Source organism: Protobothrops mucrosquamatus, unplaced genomic scaffold (assembly GCF_001527695.2).
Source record: "Protobothrops mucrosquamatus isolate PMUCROS unplaced genomic scaffold, P.Mucros_1.0 scaffold327, whole genome shotgun sequence".
In the NCBI taxonomy this organism is placed as follows: domain Eukaryota; kingdom Metazoa; phylum Chordata; class Lepidosauria; order Squamata; family Viperidae; genus Protobothrops; species Protobothrops mucrosquamatus.
Window position 1 is genome coordinate 1,310,221 of NW_015386666.1, and position 12,982 is coordinate 1,323,202.

The following is a 12,982-nucleotide window of genomic DNA, read 5'->3' on the forward strand; positions in this document are numbered from 1 at the left end:
AAAGTCCTCGACTTACGACCAGTTGGGTAGTCCTCGACGTACGACCGATTTAGTCCTCAACTTACGACCGGTTTAGTCCTCGACTTACGACCGGTTGGGGTTGCGGCATTAAAAAGGTTGAGAACCACTGGCCTAGCTAGATAAGCGCCTAGCACTCTGTTCCAATACCAGAGGCCTCCGTGCTTGGCAGGTGAAGCCACATTTATGAGTTGGGCCTTCACTCTGATCAATTGGCTATCTGCTAACTCTTGCCAGGCTTTGGGGAAATCAGCCATGGCTATGCAAAGGCAGCAGCTTCAGGATGAGCTCCCCAAAGCCTTTCCCTTGCTTAGCCCCCTCCTTCCCCCAGAAACACACATTTCTTCAATAAAGGAAAAAAACCCTAAAACCTGGGAGGGACAAACTCATTCATCTTTCTCTACCCAACCTCCCCCCCCCCCCCATTAGGTGGTGAAACTAAACTCGGCCTCTGTCCTCCAATCTCTATCCCTTTTCAAAACCTTATTTGCTAAATTTGGAAATAGATTTCAGGTTTCCAAGCTTTTTGCTGCCTGACTGCCTTTTTAAGACCCAGCTTCTGCTGTAGCCATTGTGTTTTAGATGTTTTCAGCTGCTCCAGGCATGCTACAAAAAAAAAAAGATTTTCTTTGCTTACTCTTTAGTCTGGAATCAAGGTCAGTAACTTAGAAATTTTTGTCACCCTTTTCCAGGCATGCAGTGAATTTAGCAAACAAGGTTTTTAAAAGGGAGTGCCAGCATTCCCCCCCCCCTTTCCTGAGGAAATGTGGGTTTCTGGGGGAGGGAGAGAGCTAAGCAAAGTTAAGGTTTTGGGAAGCTTGTCCTGAAGATGTTATCTTAGTCATGCAGTGTTCCTCAACCTTGACCATTTTAAGGCATGTGGACTTCAACTCCCAGAATTCCACAGCCAGCAATGCTGGCTGTGGAATTCTGGGAGTTGAAGTCCACATGCCTTAAAATGGTCAAGGTTGAGAAACACTGCCTTAGTGTGCCTGGTCTGGTTTCCCAAAGCCTAGCAAAGCCAGGAGAGGTTTGTATTCTCCTGATGACCTGCCAATTAGGGCAGAAAGCTCTGAAAGCAGCTGCCATTTCTGACTCATATTGTCGGAGAGTGCTGAAAACATTGGCTCCCTCCAGGAGGCAGGGGAGCAGGCCTGTCAGAGTAGGATGAGGGAAGAGGCAGAGAGGCCCTGCAGCCATCCCCATGGTCAGTCCTAAGAGTGAATGACCGCAGGAGTGTTGCAGCAGTTTGTAACTTTGAAACAGGATAGTATGTAGTTTCAGGGGGAGGAGGGTCTGTTGTAACTTCAAAAGGTCGTTAAGTGCCCTGCCATCTCTCAGGGAGTACATGTATTAAACAGTGTTTAATAATTTAATAATTGTGTCACGGTTGCTGCATATTTTCCTTTGAAATCACAACAATGAACAATTACAATCAGAACTGTTTTTGCGTATGTGTAGGTAAAAGGGATTGATTTGTTTTCCTTCTGTTACAATCTTGATGACCACAATATTTATTTGACGGAATTGTTTTATGGATTTTGTGTGCAAGGAGAAGCAATTTTGGTAAGGACTGTAGCGGGGAAGAAGGTTAAATCATCCATATTTTATAATTTGAACCCTGATTATCTTCCATTATTTAAAAGATAGAGATCTAAACTAACCTCAGTTGTAAAATGTCAGAATATACTTGTGCAAAAACGGCTCTCTCTGTAAGATATTCAGATTGCAATTTGATACTTGTTTTTGCAAGACAACCCAATTTGATAGAAAGGATAGACACTGAAATTTTAAAAAGCAGGCATGTTGATTTTATTCTTTTAACTGGAAGAAAATAAAATTACAAAGGCAGTGTTATTATTGGCAGTATATTTGATAAAACCACACTTTCTCTTATTCTGAGGGTAAGATTAGGATAATGTAGCATAACAATGTGCTGTAATTTAACTTGAAACATGGACAAACCTCAAATATGATGCATAGCTAATACATACAACAGTACTGTAGACAGTATTAACAGTATTAAAGGCAGTATTAAGAAACATTTCTAATTTCAGAACTGATAACCACTCACCAAGGATTTCTTTTACCAGGATGAACTACCTAGAGTTCATTAAACCACAACTTGAATTCATTCATTCCAGATTTTGGACACAACAAATCCCGTCTTGCTATTGGCTGTTGTTTCTCCTTTCTAATACATTAATGATCAGGGTTTATTTCTAAACTCCAGATGGGGAATAACTGCAGATATATATTGTACTTGGCCTTATTCTCCGTTTTGTCCATCCAGGCACTTCAGGAAAGATTTTAAATGTTTTTGGCATGTTTTGGCATTCCAGACAGGCCTTATGGAATTTCTTGATCCTTCAGCAGTAGATGATGGGGTTGAAAACAGACTTGAGATAACTCAGGCACAGTATGTAAGTGCTAGTTATATAGAAAGAGGGGCTGTAATAGAACCATTGGCTGAAGACTGACATCAGGCTAAAGACTGTGTGAGGAAGCCAGCATAGGGAAAAGCCAACAAACAGAATAAAGATGGTAGTGAATGCCCTAGTTTTGAAGCTCATGTCTACGTTAACGTGGTGAGGCTTTTGCAGTCCACCAAACTTAGTCTGCTCACCTGGCTGAGGCAGATGTTCTCAGTGTGGTTGTGGATCCGGACTGTGTTCTGACGGACAGTGTTTAGGATGCAAAGGTAAGAATACAACATAATGCCAAATGGGATAAAGAAAGTGGCCACAAGCAACATCACTGCATAAGCTCGGTCTGCAGAGAACTCAGTGTATCCAAGGCACACTGGGGAGCTCTGCTTGGCACTTCCACAAATGTCCATCTGACAACGGAAGGGAAAGAGATACAAAACGAGAAGACCCATGAAACAGCTATCACGGTTTTGGCACGACGAGGGTTCAGCTTGTCTTGGTGCTGGACAATGATGAGGAATCGATCCACACTAATGATTGAAAGTATTGAGACGCCTTCCTAGACAAAAAACCAGTAAAGCATAGCAGATATGCGGCAGAAGTGAGCTCCAAAATTCCAGTTTATTGTAATAATGCTGACAGCAGTAAATGGTATGCAGAGTAAAGACAACATAATGTCAGAGAAAACTGGTGTAGCAAAAAGCACATTTATTGCTGAACGCATAGCTGGCTTCTGGTAAACAATCAAGTAGACAATAGTATTGCCTAAGAATCCAATGGCAATCATAAGGAGAATTACTGTAGCCATTAATATCCTGAGTGAAACTGGCAAGGATGTATGAGCAACGGTGGTGAATTGGGTAGTCGCATTAAAGGCAAAGAATATGTCTGAAGGTGTCTTGTTCCATGCCATTCTAAGCCAAATACTAGTATCAGAAAGGCAAGGCCACCATAGTCTTCTGTCCAGCTGTTCAGCTGCTGCCATTTCTCCATTGTATTTGCCACGCTACTCTAAACAAAAGTGAGTCCCTCTCAGCATGTCTGTTTGTAGAACAGATTTTCAGCAATCGTTGACAGATCATAACATACTGTATAAGTTGTTGCATTTCTGAACAGAGACAATAAGGAAGCCACTGCCAAGAACTTTTCTTCAGGGACTTTCAGATATAGAAAACTGGATAAAATATTCAAAGAAATGTTTGAAATTCAAGAAAATGTGACAAACTGTTAGGGAATCAATATCTATCTTTAAAGCACTTTCCCCTCCCCCAGAAAGAAAGTAAAAAGCATAAGTATAAATACTCCACTTCATAAATATAAAAGACCATGCATGTAGGATTGGAAAACGCCCCATAGGCCTTGTGTAACCTTCCCTACACTTAGTGTACACATTGATTTTGTATCACATTTGTTGAAAGATGGCTTAATTTCTGAAATAGGATCCTGAGTTCACACAAAAGTTCCATCAGTCCTACTGTATCTCTGTGGTCAAATGAGAGCACAATTAGACGTTTCACTGCTGCTAGTAAAGTTCCAAACTGAGTTGGTTCCCTAAATCTATTGCCATTTTCTTGTACTCTATTCACCCAACAACCAATCTGCTCTGGTTCAATCTTCTGATAGCATACTGCATGAAGCTACATGTCAGGAAGACCACTGTATTCAATTCCTGATTTCTTCACACAGAACAAGAAGATTCTGAGGGAATCCATTATTTCAGAAGATCTGCGAAGAATTTAAACAACCGCTCTTTAAAATGGTCTTAGTTAATATGCATCAATAGAAAACTGTATCTCAAAATCAGGTGATTCAAAAAATGCGGCTCTTCGACAATTCATCTGCTCATTTAGGTCTAGTGGTTAAGGCACCAGGCTAGAAAGCGGGAAACAGAGAGTTCTAGTCCCACCTTAAGGCTCAAGCCGACTTCTCCGGCACTACACTTGAGGGGAACATATGCATCTATTGTTTGGGGAGGGTGGCACAGGCATTCCTTTTATACATCTGTGAATTTTAACATTATGGTTAGGGGCCTCAAACAGCAAAGCACAAAACAGGAAGTCTGATCAACTATCAACCCCTTCGCAGCACAGCCATGTGGCAATGACTAGTAGCAATTGTGGACAACTCTGAATCAGCTTTTAGCCATAAAAACCCGCTGGGCCAATCACTCTCTCTCAACAAGGTTGTTGTTAAAGGAAAAATAGGAGGAACGTGTGTTGTATATGTTTGCTGTCCTGAGTTATTTGTAAGAACAATAAAGGCGGGCTATAAGCAAATAAGTAAAATAAATTTTAGAACTGCAGCACGCCATAACTGATATATTATGCCTGCTTGGCAGCTTATCAGAAAGTTGTAGCTAAGACCAGCATAGCATCCTGGCACTCATACGGCACCTTTATTATTTTTAGAAATAACTCAAGGTATATCCAATATACCTTCCTCCTCCTATTTTCCACACAACAACAACCTTGTAAGGTGAGTTGAGTTGAGAAATAGTAACTGGTTCAAAGTCACCCAACCGGCTTTCATGGCTAAGGCAGAACTAGAATTCACAGTCTCCTGTTTTCTAGCCAGGTGCCTTAACCACTAGACTAAGTTGGCATTCCCACAGCATTTGCCTCCCACATAACAAGGATGAAGGCTTACCCAATAACCATTTGCTTGGATTACATTTTTTTTTCATCCTTTCTGCTTTGTTTCCAGAATCAATAACCCATAAAGAAGATTTGCTATGTGTGTGTCTAGTTTTTTCAATATACCAAGCCTTTCAGTTGTTCGGACTACAAACCCAAAATGCTTTACTGGCTCACAGGAAATTCTTGCCCCAATAAATAAACCTCTGAAAGAGAAGAAAAACTTATTAATGCATTCTAAAACAATCCAAACCAAAACTCATTTTATATCCTGTAATAATGACCATCTCTGATCAACTGAACATCTCAGTATGGCAAACCTCTGCAAAAACGACAATTGTGCAAGTCAGCATAGTTCACTACAAGCCTACAAGGCTTCATTCATAAGGCCACTCAGAAACTGTCAGGCAAGGAATAACATTTATGTGGTTCTGCATGTCACAATGACAGTCCCACATATCCTCCAGCTAGGTATTTTGATTTACTTTTGATGCTTACTAATTTTCTTGTCCATTTTTGTTATTGTTGAATCTTATTCTACCTCTTGAAAAAAATACTTTTAATTAGTAACTGAAAAACCAATGCAATTTATTTGCCAGAAATATATATATTTATCCTAAATTAGACATTAGTTCACCTGAGACATACATCCCCATTTGATTTCTCTGTCTTGATTTGCAAATGAATGTGCTTATCAATTCATTGCAAAACCATATTATCTTAATATATGGTAGCATGAATTTTCTCTGTGGTATCTCATGATGATTTGGATGAGCAGTGAAGTAATCAACATGTATATGCAAACCTGGCTTGGAGTGTTTTCTTTTGCTTTTTAAAATCCAGATAGGTCTTTAGTAGAGTTGACAAATTGCTTTTGCATTCAAATGTCAAAGCAATTTGTGAATGTTAGGGCAGATGCTCCATGGTTACCTTGCATAAAATTGAACTGTAAATACTTGATTTGAGTGTTTTCTCCAAGCATTGCCCTAATGTTCACCATTCAAAAGAAGAGTTGTTGAAAATGGGGCAAAATCTATCAAACACTCCTACTCTCATTTTAAAGTAATTTTGCATAGTTCACGCGCATAGAGGCAACTGAAAAGTAAGGAAGCTGTTGATATATTTGTTAATTATTCTTAACATAATTCTTAATTATTATGCTCCTTTAATTTAGCCAATCATTCCAAGCTAAAGTGATTTCAGCTATCAAATGCATACACTTTAGATCATTTTTTTCAAACAGCGGTGAAAGTTGCATCAGAAGTGAGGCACAAATTATTTTACGTATTGGAGGACCATCAGTCTCCTTACTGTAGCAGGAGTCCCTGCAGGGAAAGAGAGTCTAAGAGGCAGGATGACTAACATGACTATGGAATCAAAGTCCTGCTCTCTTTGAGTATGCATTGCACATACCAATTACATCATTGTGACCAACTATTTTGACCTTCTTTGCAAATGTATAGTTGAAAGGGAATAGAGCAGCGGTTCTCAACCTATGGGTCGCGACCCCATTTGGGGTCGATCGACCATTTCACGGGGGTCGCCAAGCAAGACTGTCCGCCATTTTTTTGTCCGCCATTTTTCCCCCTTTTCCGGCGGGTGCCTTACCTCCCTTGGGCTGGGCCAGCTGGTGGTCGGCCTGCTCCGTCTCTGCCGCTTGCCAGCTAAGCCTCGGCCGGCGCAGGGGGCGGAACCACGCATGCGCGGTGCTCCCGGGCAGGGAAAGTCCTCGACTTACGTCCGGTTTAGTCCTCGACTTAAGTCCGGTTTAGTCCTCGACTTACGACCGGTTTAGTCCTCGATTTACAACCGGTTGGGGGTCGCGGCATTAAAAAGGTTGAGAACCACTGGAATAGAGGAAGCAGAAAGCAAAACAAAAAACAAAACTCCACCCTCAACTTATTAAAGTCAGAAGGGTGACTAGGTCAGTGGCAAGGAATTGGGAGGTCAATTTAAGAAGGGAGGAGGAACCATAATGTTCAAGAAAAGTAATTTGTAGGACCATGTAATACATATGAACACATCTATCATGCTGGTCCCTTCCAGGTTAAGCAACGTGCAAAATGCAGAAAGAGTTAGTAATAAGGAAGAGGAATTGGCTAAAAAGAATCAGGTTTCTATCAATACCATCTACTATACATCTCCATGCTTCTCTGCTACCATATGAGTCCTCACTCCGCCCTTTTGTTCTTCAAACTTCTCACCTTGTTGTTTTTGAGGATTTCATCAAAATCACCATCAACAAAATTTCCCAGTTCTACTTTCCCCCCAACCCATTCTCTTTTCTTTCATGTATGCTTTGTGAGTCAATCTTTCTCCATTTTCTTCACATGAGCCAGACATATAATCATATTTTCTTTATTCTGGGCACTCAAGGAATGTTGACAAAGAAAAAATGTGTTTCCTCCACAGTTCAGCATTTGACTAGTCACTAGGACAGTCAAGTCCAGTCATAATCCAACTGAAGCAAAATCCAGCTGTTTGGGGTTAATCCAGATTTCAGCTGCCACAAGTCTAGGGAGAATATTTGGGGTAGTTGTTAAGGCATCAGACTAGATACCAGGAAACCCTCAGTTCTAGTACTGCCTTTGGCACAGAGCCTGCTGAATGAGCTTGGCCAGTTACAGTCCCAGGAAGAAGGTTTTAAAAAAACAATCCAAAAAACCTTGCCAACAAAATTGCAGGGACTAGATCAGGCAGTAATTAATAACTGACTCGAAGGGGGACACAGGCACAGACAGATACAAATATACATAAATACATACACTTTAGGGAAGTCTTATTAAGCAGCTGTTAGAGCATTTGCATAGCTTTTAAAAAATTTTATCCACTTCGGCATCTTTAGTAAACGTTCTGCCAAGGTATACAAATTAATCTACTAGTTGTGATTTTTTGCCATTTATACATAATGCATGATTACTTAGTTCATGAATGAGTCAAACACAACGGGCTTGATCTTTAATAGATTAAATTTCAAATCTTTACTCCTGCTTCTATCATAAAAGCTAAATTTATTGCAAGTCATTCAGATTCTCATATATCAGAATATCTGTTTATAAATAAAACACAAATACAAGATGGACTAATTCCATTTTTAAAGGAATGACTCAGAGCTGTAAAATATTTTATAAAGAGCCATATCAAAAAAGAAATAAAATAAGAATTGAATCTGCTTAGGTTGCCCAAGAAAGAATTCAGTGTTTTTGTTTATAATAAAAATGAAGGAATCTGGGAGGGAAATAAATCCTTATAATAATTCCAAATGGATAATTTTCAGCAATCTGCAATTCTAGCTAATATGAGTTGTGCCACTAGAGGTCATATTTTAAAAAGAAAAAAATCCTGATTATAATCTGCTCCTGGAATTCCCACGTCAAACTTCACATCTATAAGGAATATTTAAATTCTTTAAAAAGTGAGCTGTTGATATTTATTTATTTATTATTTAAATTTATATACCGCCCTATCTCCCTTACAGGACTCAGGGCGGTGAACAGGCAATAATAAAAATCACAGAAAATATTACATAAAAGCCTGGTCTAAAATATAAAACCCCTAACAAAACCTAATCAAAACTACGCCAGGCTGGCCGCATGGAACAGATGAGTTTTCAGGGCTCGGCGGAAGAGGCGCAGGTCCGCAATTGTATGTAGGTCGGGGTCGATATGACATGAAGCCAAAGATATTTATTTCAAAATGAATCCCATGAGATTTTTTTTTCCAGTATTAAACTAGGAAAATAACACCTTTTCAAATAATGCTCTTCTACTCAGGCATACAGAAAAAAATAGAGAATTCTTTGACAAGTGACAAAATTAGTGGACCAGAGGAATGCTGTGGATATAATTTACTTGGACTTCAGTAAGGCATTTGATAAAGTAGATCACAACCTATTACTTGATGAGATAGAAAAATGTAGGTTAGACAGCATCACCACCAGATGGATTCGTATCTGGCTGACCGGCCGTACTCAGTGTGTGGTCCTCAATGGAACTGCATCTACATGGAGGGAAGTGTGTAGTCGGGTGCCCCAGGGCTCTGTTCTAGGCCCAGTGCTCTTCAACATCTTCATCAACGATTTGGACGAGGGGATAGATGGGGAACTCATCAAATTTGCAGATGACACCAAGCTGGCAGGAATAGCCAACACTCTAGAAGACAGGCTTAAGATACAGGAGAATCTGGACAGACTTGAACACTGGGCACTATCTAACAAAATGAAATTCAATTGTGAAAAAAGTAAGGTTCTACATTTAGGCAAGAAAAACCAAATGTACAGGTATAGTATAGGTGGTACCTTACTCAATAGTAGTAACTGTGAGAGGGATCTCGGAATCCTAGTGGACAATCATTTAAATATGAGCCAGCAGAGAGCTGCAGCTGCCAAAAAAGCCAACACAGTGCTAGGCTGCATTAACAGAGGGCTAGAATCAAGATCACGTGAAGTATTAGTACCACTTTACAATGCCTTGGTAAGGCCACACTTGGAATACTGCATCCAGTTTTGGTCACCACAATGTACAAAAGATGTTGAGACTTTAGAAAGAGTACAGAGAAGAGCAACAAAGATGATTAGGGTACTGGAGGCTAAAACATATAAGGAACGGTTGCTGGAATTGGATATGTCTAGTTCAGGGGTAGGCAACCTTGGCTCTTTTATGACTCATGGACTTCAATTCCCAGAATTCCTGAGCCAGCATGGCTGGCTCAGGAATTCTGGGAGTTGAAGTCCACGAGTCATAAAAGAACCAAGGTTGCCTACCCCTGGTCTAGTTTAATGAAGAGAAGGATGAGTGGGGACATGATAGCAGTGTTCTAATATCTCAGGGGCTGCCACAGAGAAGAGGGAGTCAAGCTATTCTCCAAAGCGCCTGAAGGCAGGACAAGAAGCAACGGATGGAAACTAATTAAGGAGAGAAGCAACCTAGAACTAAGAGAAACTTCCTGACAGAACAATTAACCAGTAGAACAACCTGCCTCCAGAAGCGGTGAATGCTCCAACACTGGAAGTTTTTAAGAAGAGACTGGACAGCCACTTGTCTGAAATGGTATAGGGTTTCCTGCCTGAGCAGGGGGTTGGACTAGATGACCTCCAAGGTTCCTTCCAACTTTATTATTATTATTATTATTATTATTATTATTATTATTATTATTATTATTATTATTATTATTATTATTATTATTATTATTATTATTATTATATTTAGTGTAGTTTATAGGGCATGAAACTCCCTTACTCTTGGCTCCATGACTATACCTCTCCTGAAATAAAGGTTTTTTTTTCTTGTGGAATGGATTTTGGATTTTTGTTGTTATTTTTGTTGTTTTAATCCTTTCAGCATATGATAAAAGCTGCTTAGAAGCCTGAGTCAATAAAGCAGTAAATAAATCTCCACAAGTAAGAAATAGATATGAATTGGCATGAGGTGATCATACAACAAACTTCTTGCATGAAGAAAACTGAACTTTCTCCACAGCAACCCAACTTTTACACAGAGGTCTGAATGAAGAAACATTGAAACAAGGACCTACTTATGGTATTAAACTGGCTTTGTGACAACTGTTCCTAATAGTAGAACATGATGCATAAGTCACTCCACCTATAAATTTCTTCACCCTAAAAAGCAGTTTTGCTGTTCCTACTATATTCTCTGAACATACATTGAACATACATACACACACATAGAACTGAATTACTATCCTTTGCAATCTCAGGAAAATCAGTTAAACGATCCTGAGAAGTAGCTATTCAAGTCTCCAGAGACTGAGAACCCACAACTTCCATAAGTAAACTGCTCCACTCTTATACAATAAGGTACAGAAGGCCCTTATCCTGATGCATTCCTCAGAAATTGCTGAGGAATATTCTAGATCCAAACTTTTGAAATCTATCAGAGATCAGAGATGTTATTAAACTGACAGTAGGTCATTGAAAGAACAAGGCCTTGGGCATTGTGGATGGGGTGGATTTATCCCTCTTGGCTTGATGTAGTTATAATAATCACAGTGCAGAGAGTTGTTTTCCACAGACCACCAATCATTTTTTATTAGAGGGTCTTTGTTCTTTTTTTGCACACAAAAATTCTTTGCCTGCCAGGGAATTTGTGCACCAATCAATTATATTCCCCTTCCCCCCCCCCAAAAAAAACCCCTCTATAAATTAGGATTAGGTTAGGGTTATTGATCAATGGTAGAGTTAGGTTACCTATGCCATAATCACAACAAGGATTTTGCACCAATTATATCTAGGATATGTGTGTGAAAATGTTTGGACTTGAGGATTGTTATTATATTATTTTGTAGAAAAACAAGAGCTCAAGGGAAATTGATAATTGTAGGAAAGTTCCTTCTTAATCAAGGTGACTATCAGACATCCTACCCTTGATAAGAAAGCAAAAACCAGCAACATCCCAGCATTACTCTTTGGTTTGAATATCCCACACCGCATCAAGTGCTAGAATAGAATCTGAAGTTTATGAAGTAACGGCAAAAGGAAAACGACCACGGAGCAATTATTATATAATACAGAACCGGCTTCCTTCCCGGTTCGTGCCGCATTATTTGGCCAGCAACTTAACAGATTCGGTGCAATTCAAGGAAATTCGCACACGCTGATTTAACCCCGCCCTGGCTCAGCCCCGAGAGTGCCCCCCAGAGGTGGATCACGGAAGTCCCCACAGAGCGAAATGACGGCTCCCACTCAGAGCCAAGCGCGCCCACGCCTCACCCCGACGCGCCATTCACCCAAGCCAGCCGAGGGCTTACATTTTTTGCATCGCCGAGATTTTGGAGCCTGGACTGGGGAAAGATGGATGGATCCACAGCTCAGCCTCAGAGCCGGGTTTGAGGCCAGCAAGGCAGATGCCGGCGACACAGATGCCCCCATTCTCCAGCTCCACCCGCAAGCTCCACTAAAATCTGGGGCCGTTAGGGCAGCGCGCACACGCCCTCCCCAATCACTTACCGCCTTCTGCGAAGAGCCGCACCCTGCTCTGCTACGTGCAGGAGGCCGAGCCTCCGAGCTCCCTTCCAGTAGGACCCCAGCAGTAAAGCGCACGATCTTTGGAGTCGTAGAAGCGCGCCCCCTGCAGGCCCGGGTGGGAGGGAACAAAGGAGGTGAGGAGATAAGTGTCCAGATGTAAACCTGGCTTTTATGATCTGAAAATCATATGGCAAAGCATGTGGCGATCCGGTATCTCTGACTCCATCGAGGGAACAATTTCCAGCGTGTGTGATAAGTCCCTTGAGGTTCAGGGGACTGATGTTTGCCCGCAAAAACTTAATCCCTCACTCCTGCATAAACGAATTTAGAAATAGTATGAAACCTTTCTAGTATATTACAAAACACCAGTAATAGTAAAAAAAAAACCAATATAACTGAATCTTTTGCCATGCCTGCACCAAAAACATGGAAACTTAATTTTTTGACTTACAACTATAATTGAGCCCAACATTTATTAATTTTGCCCCATTTTATGACTTTCTTTCCACAGTTAAGTTTGTAACATGGTTGTTAAGTGAATCTGGCTTTCCCATTGACTTTGCTTGTCAGAAAGTTGCAAAAGATGATCACATGACCCCGGGACTTTACAACGGTCATAAATATGAGCCAGTTGCCAAGTGCTTGAGTTTTGATCATGTGACCACAGAGGTGCTGCAACAGTTGTGTGAAAAATGGTATAAGTCACTTTTTTCAGTGCCATTGTATTTATTTATTATTCATTTATTAAATTTATATACCGCCCTATCTCCCTTGCGGGACTCAGGGCGGTGAACAGGCGATACTAAAAACCACGATAATAAATAAATAGTTTGTTTTAAAATCGAATTAAATAACAGGCCTGTTCTAAAAACACACCCGTAAAAAACCCCCCACTGAAACATAATCAAACTACGCCAGGC

At 40.5% G+C, this 12,982-nt stretch overlaps 1 protein-coding gene across 1 annotated transcript; it reads right to left on the bottom strand.

The window, feature by feature from the left end:
* Positions 1-2,077: 2,077 nt before the first annotated feature.
* Positions 2,078-3,432, bottom strand: GPR45 (G protein-coupled receptor 45). The gene is given in 3 exon segments (XM_015815252.1): positions 2,078-2,623; positions 2,626-2,817; positions 2,820-3,432. Coding segments are annotated over 3 exon segments (1,188 nt in total). The 3' UTR covers positions 2,078-2,240.
* Positions 3,433-12,982: the final 9,550 nt, after the last annotated feature.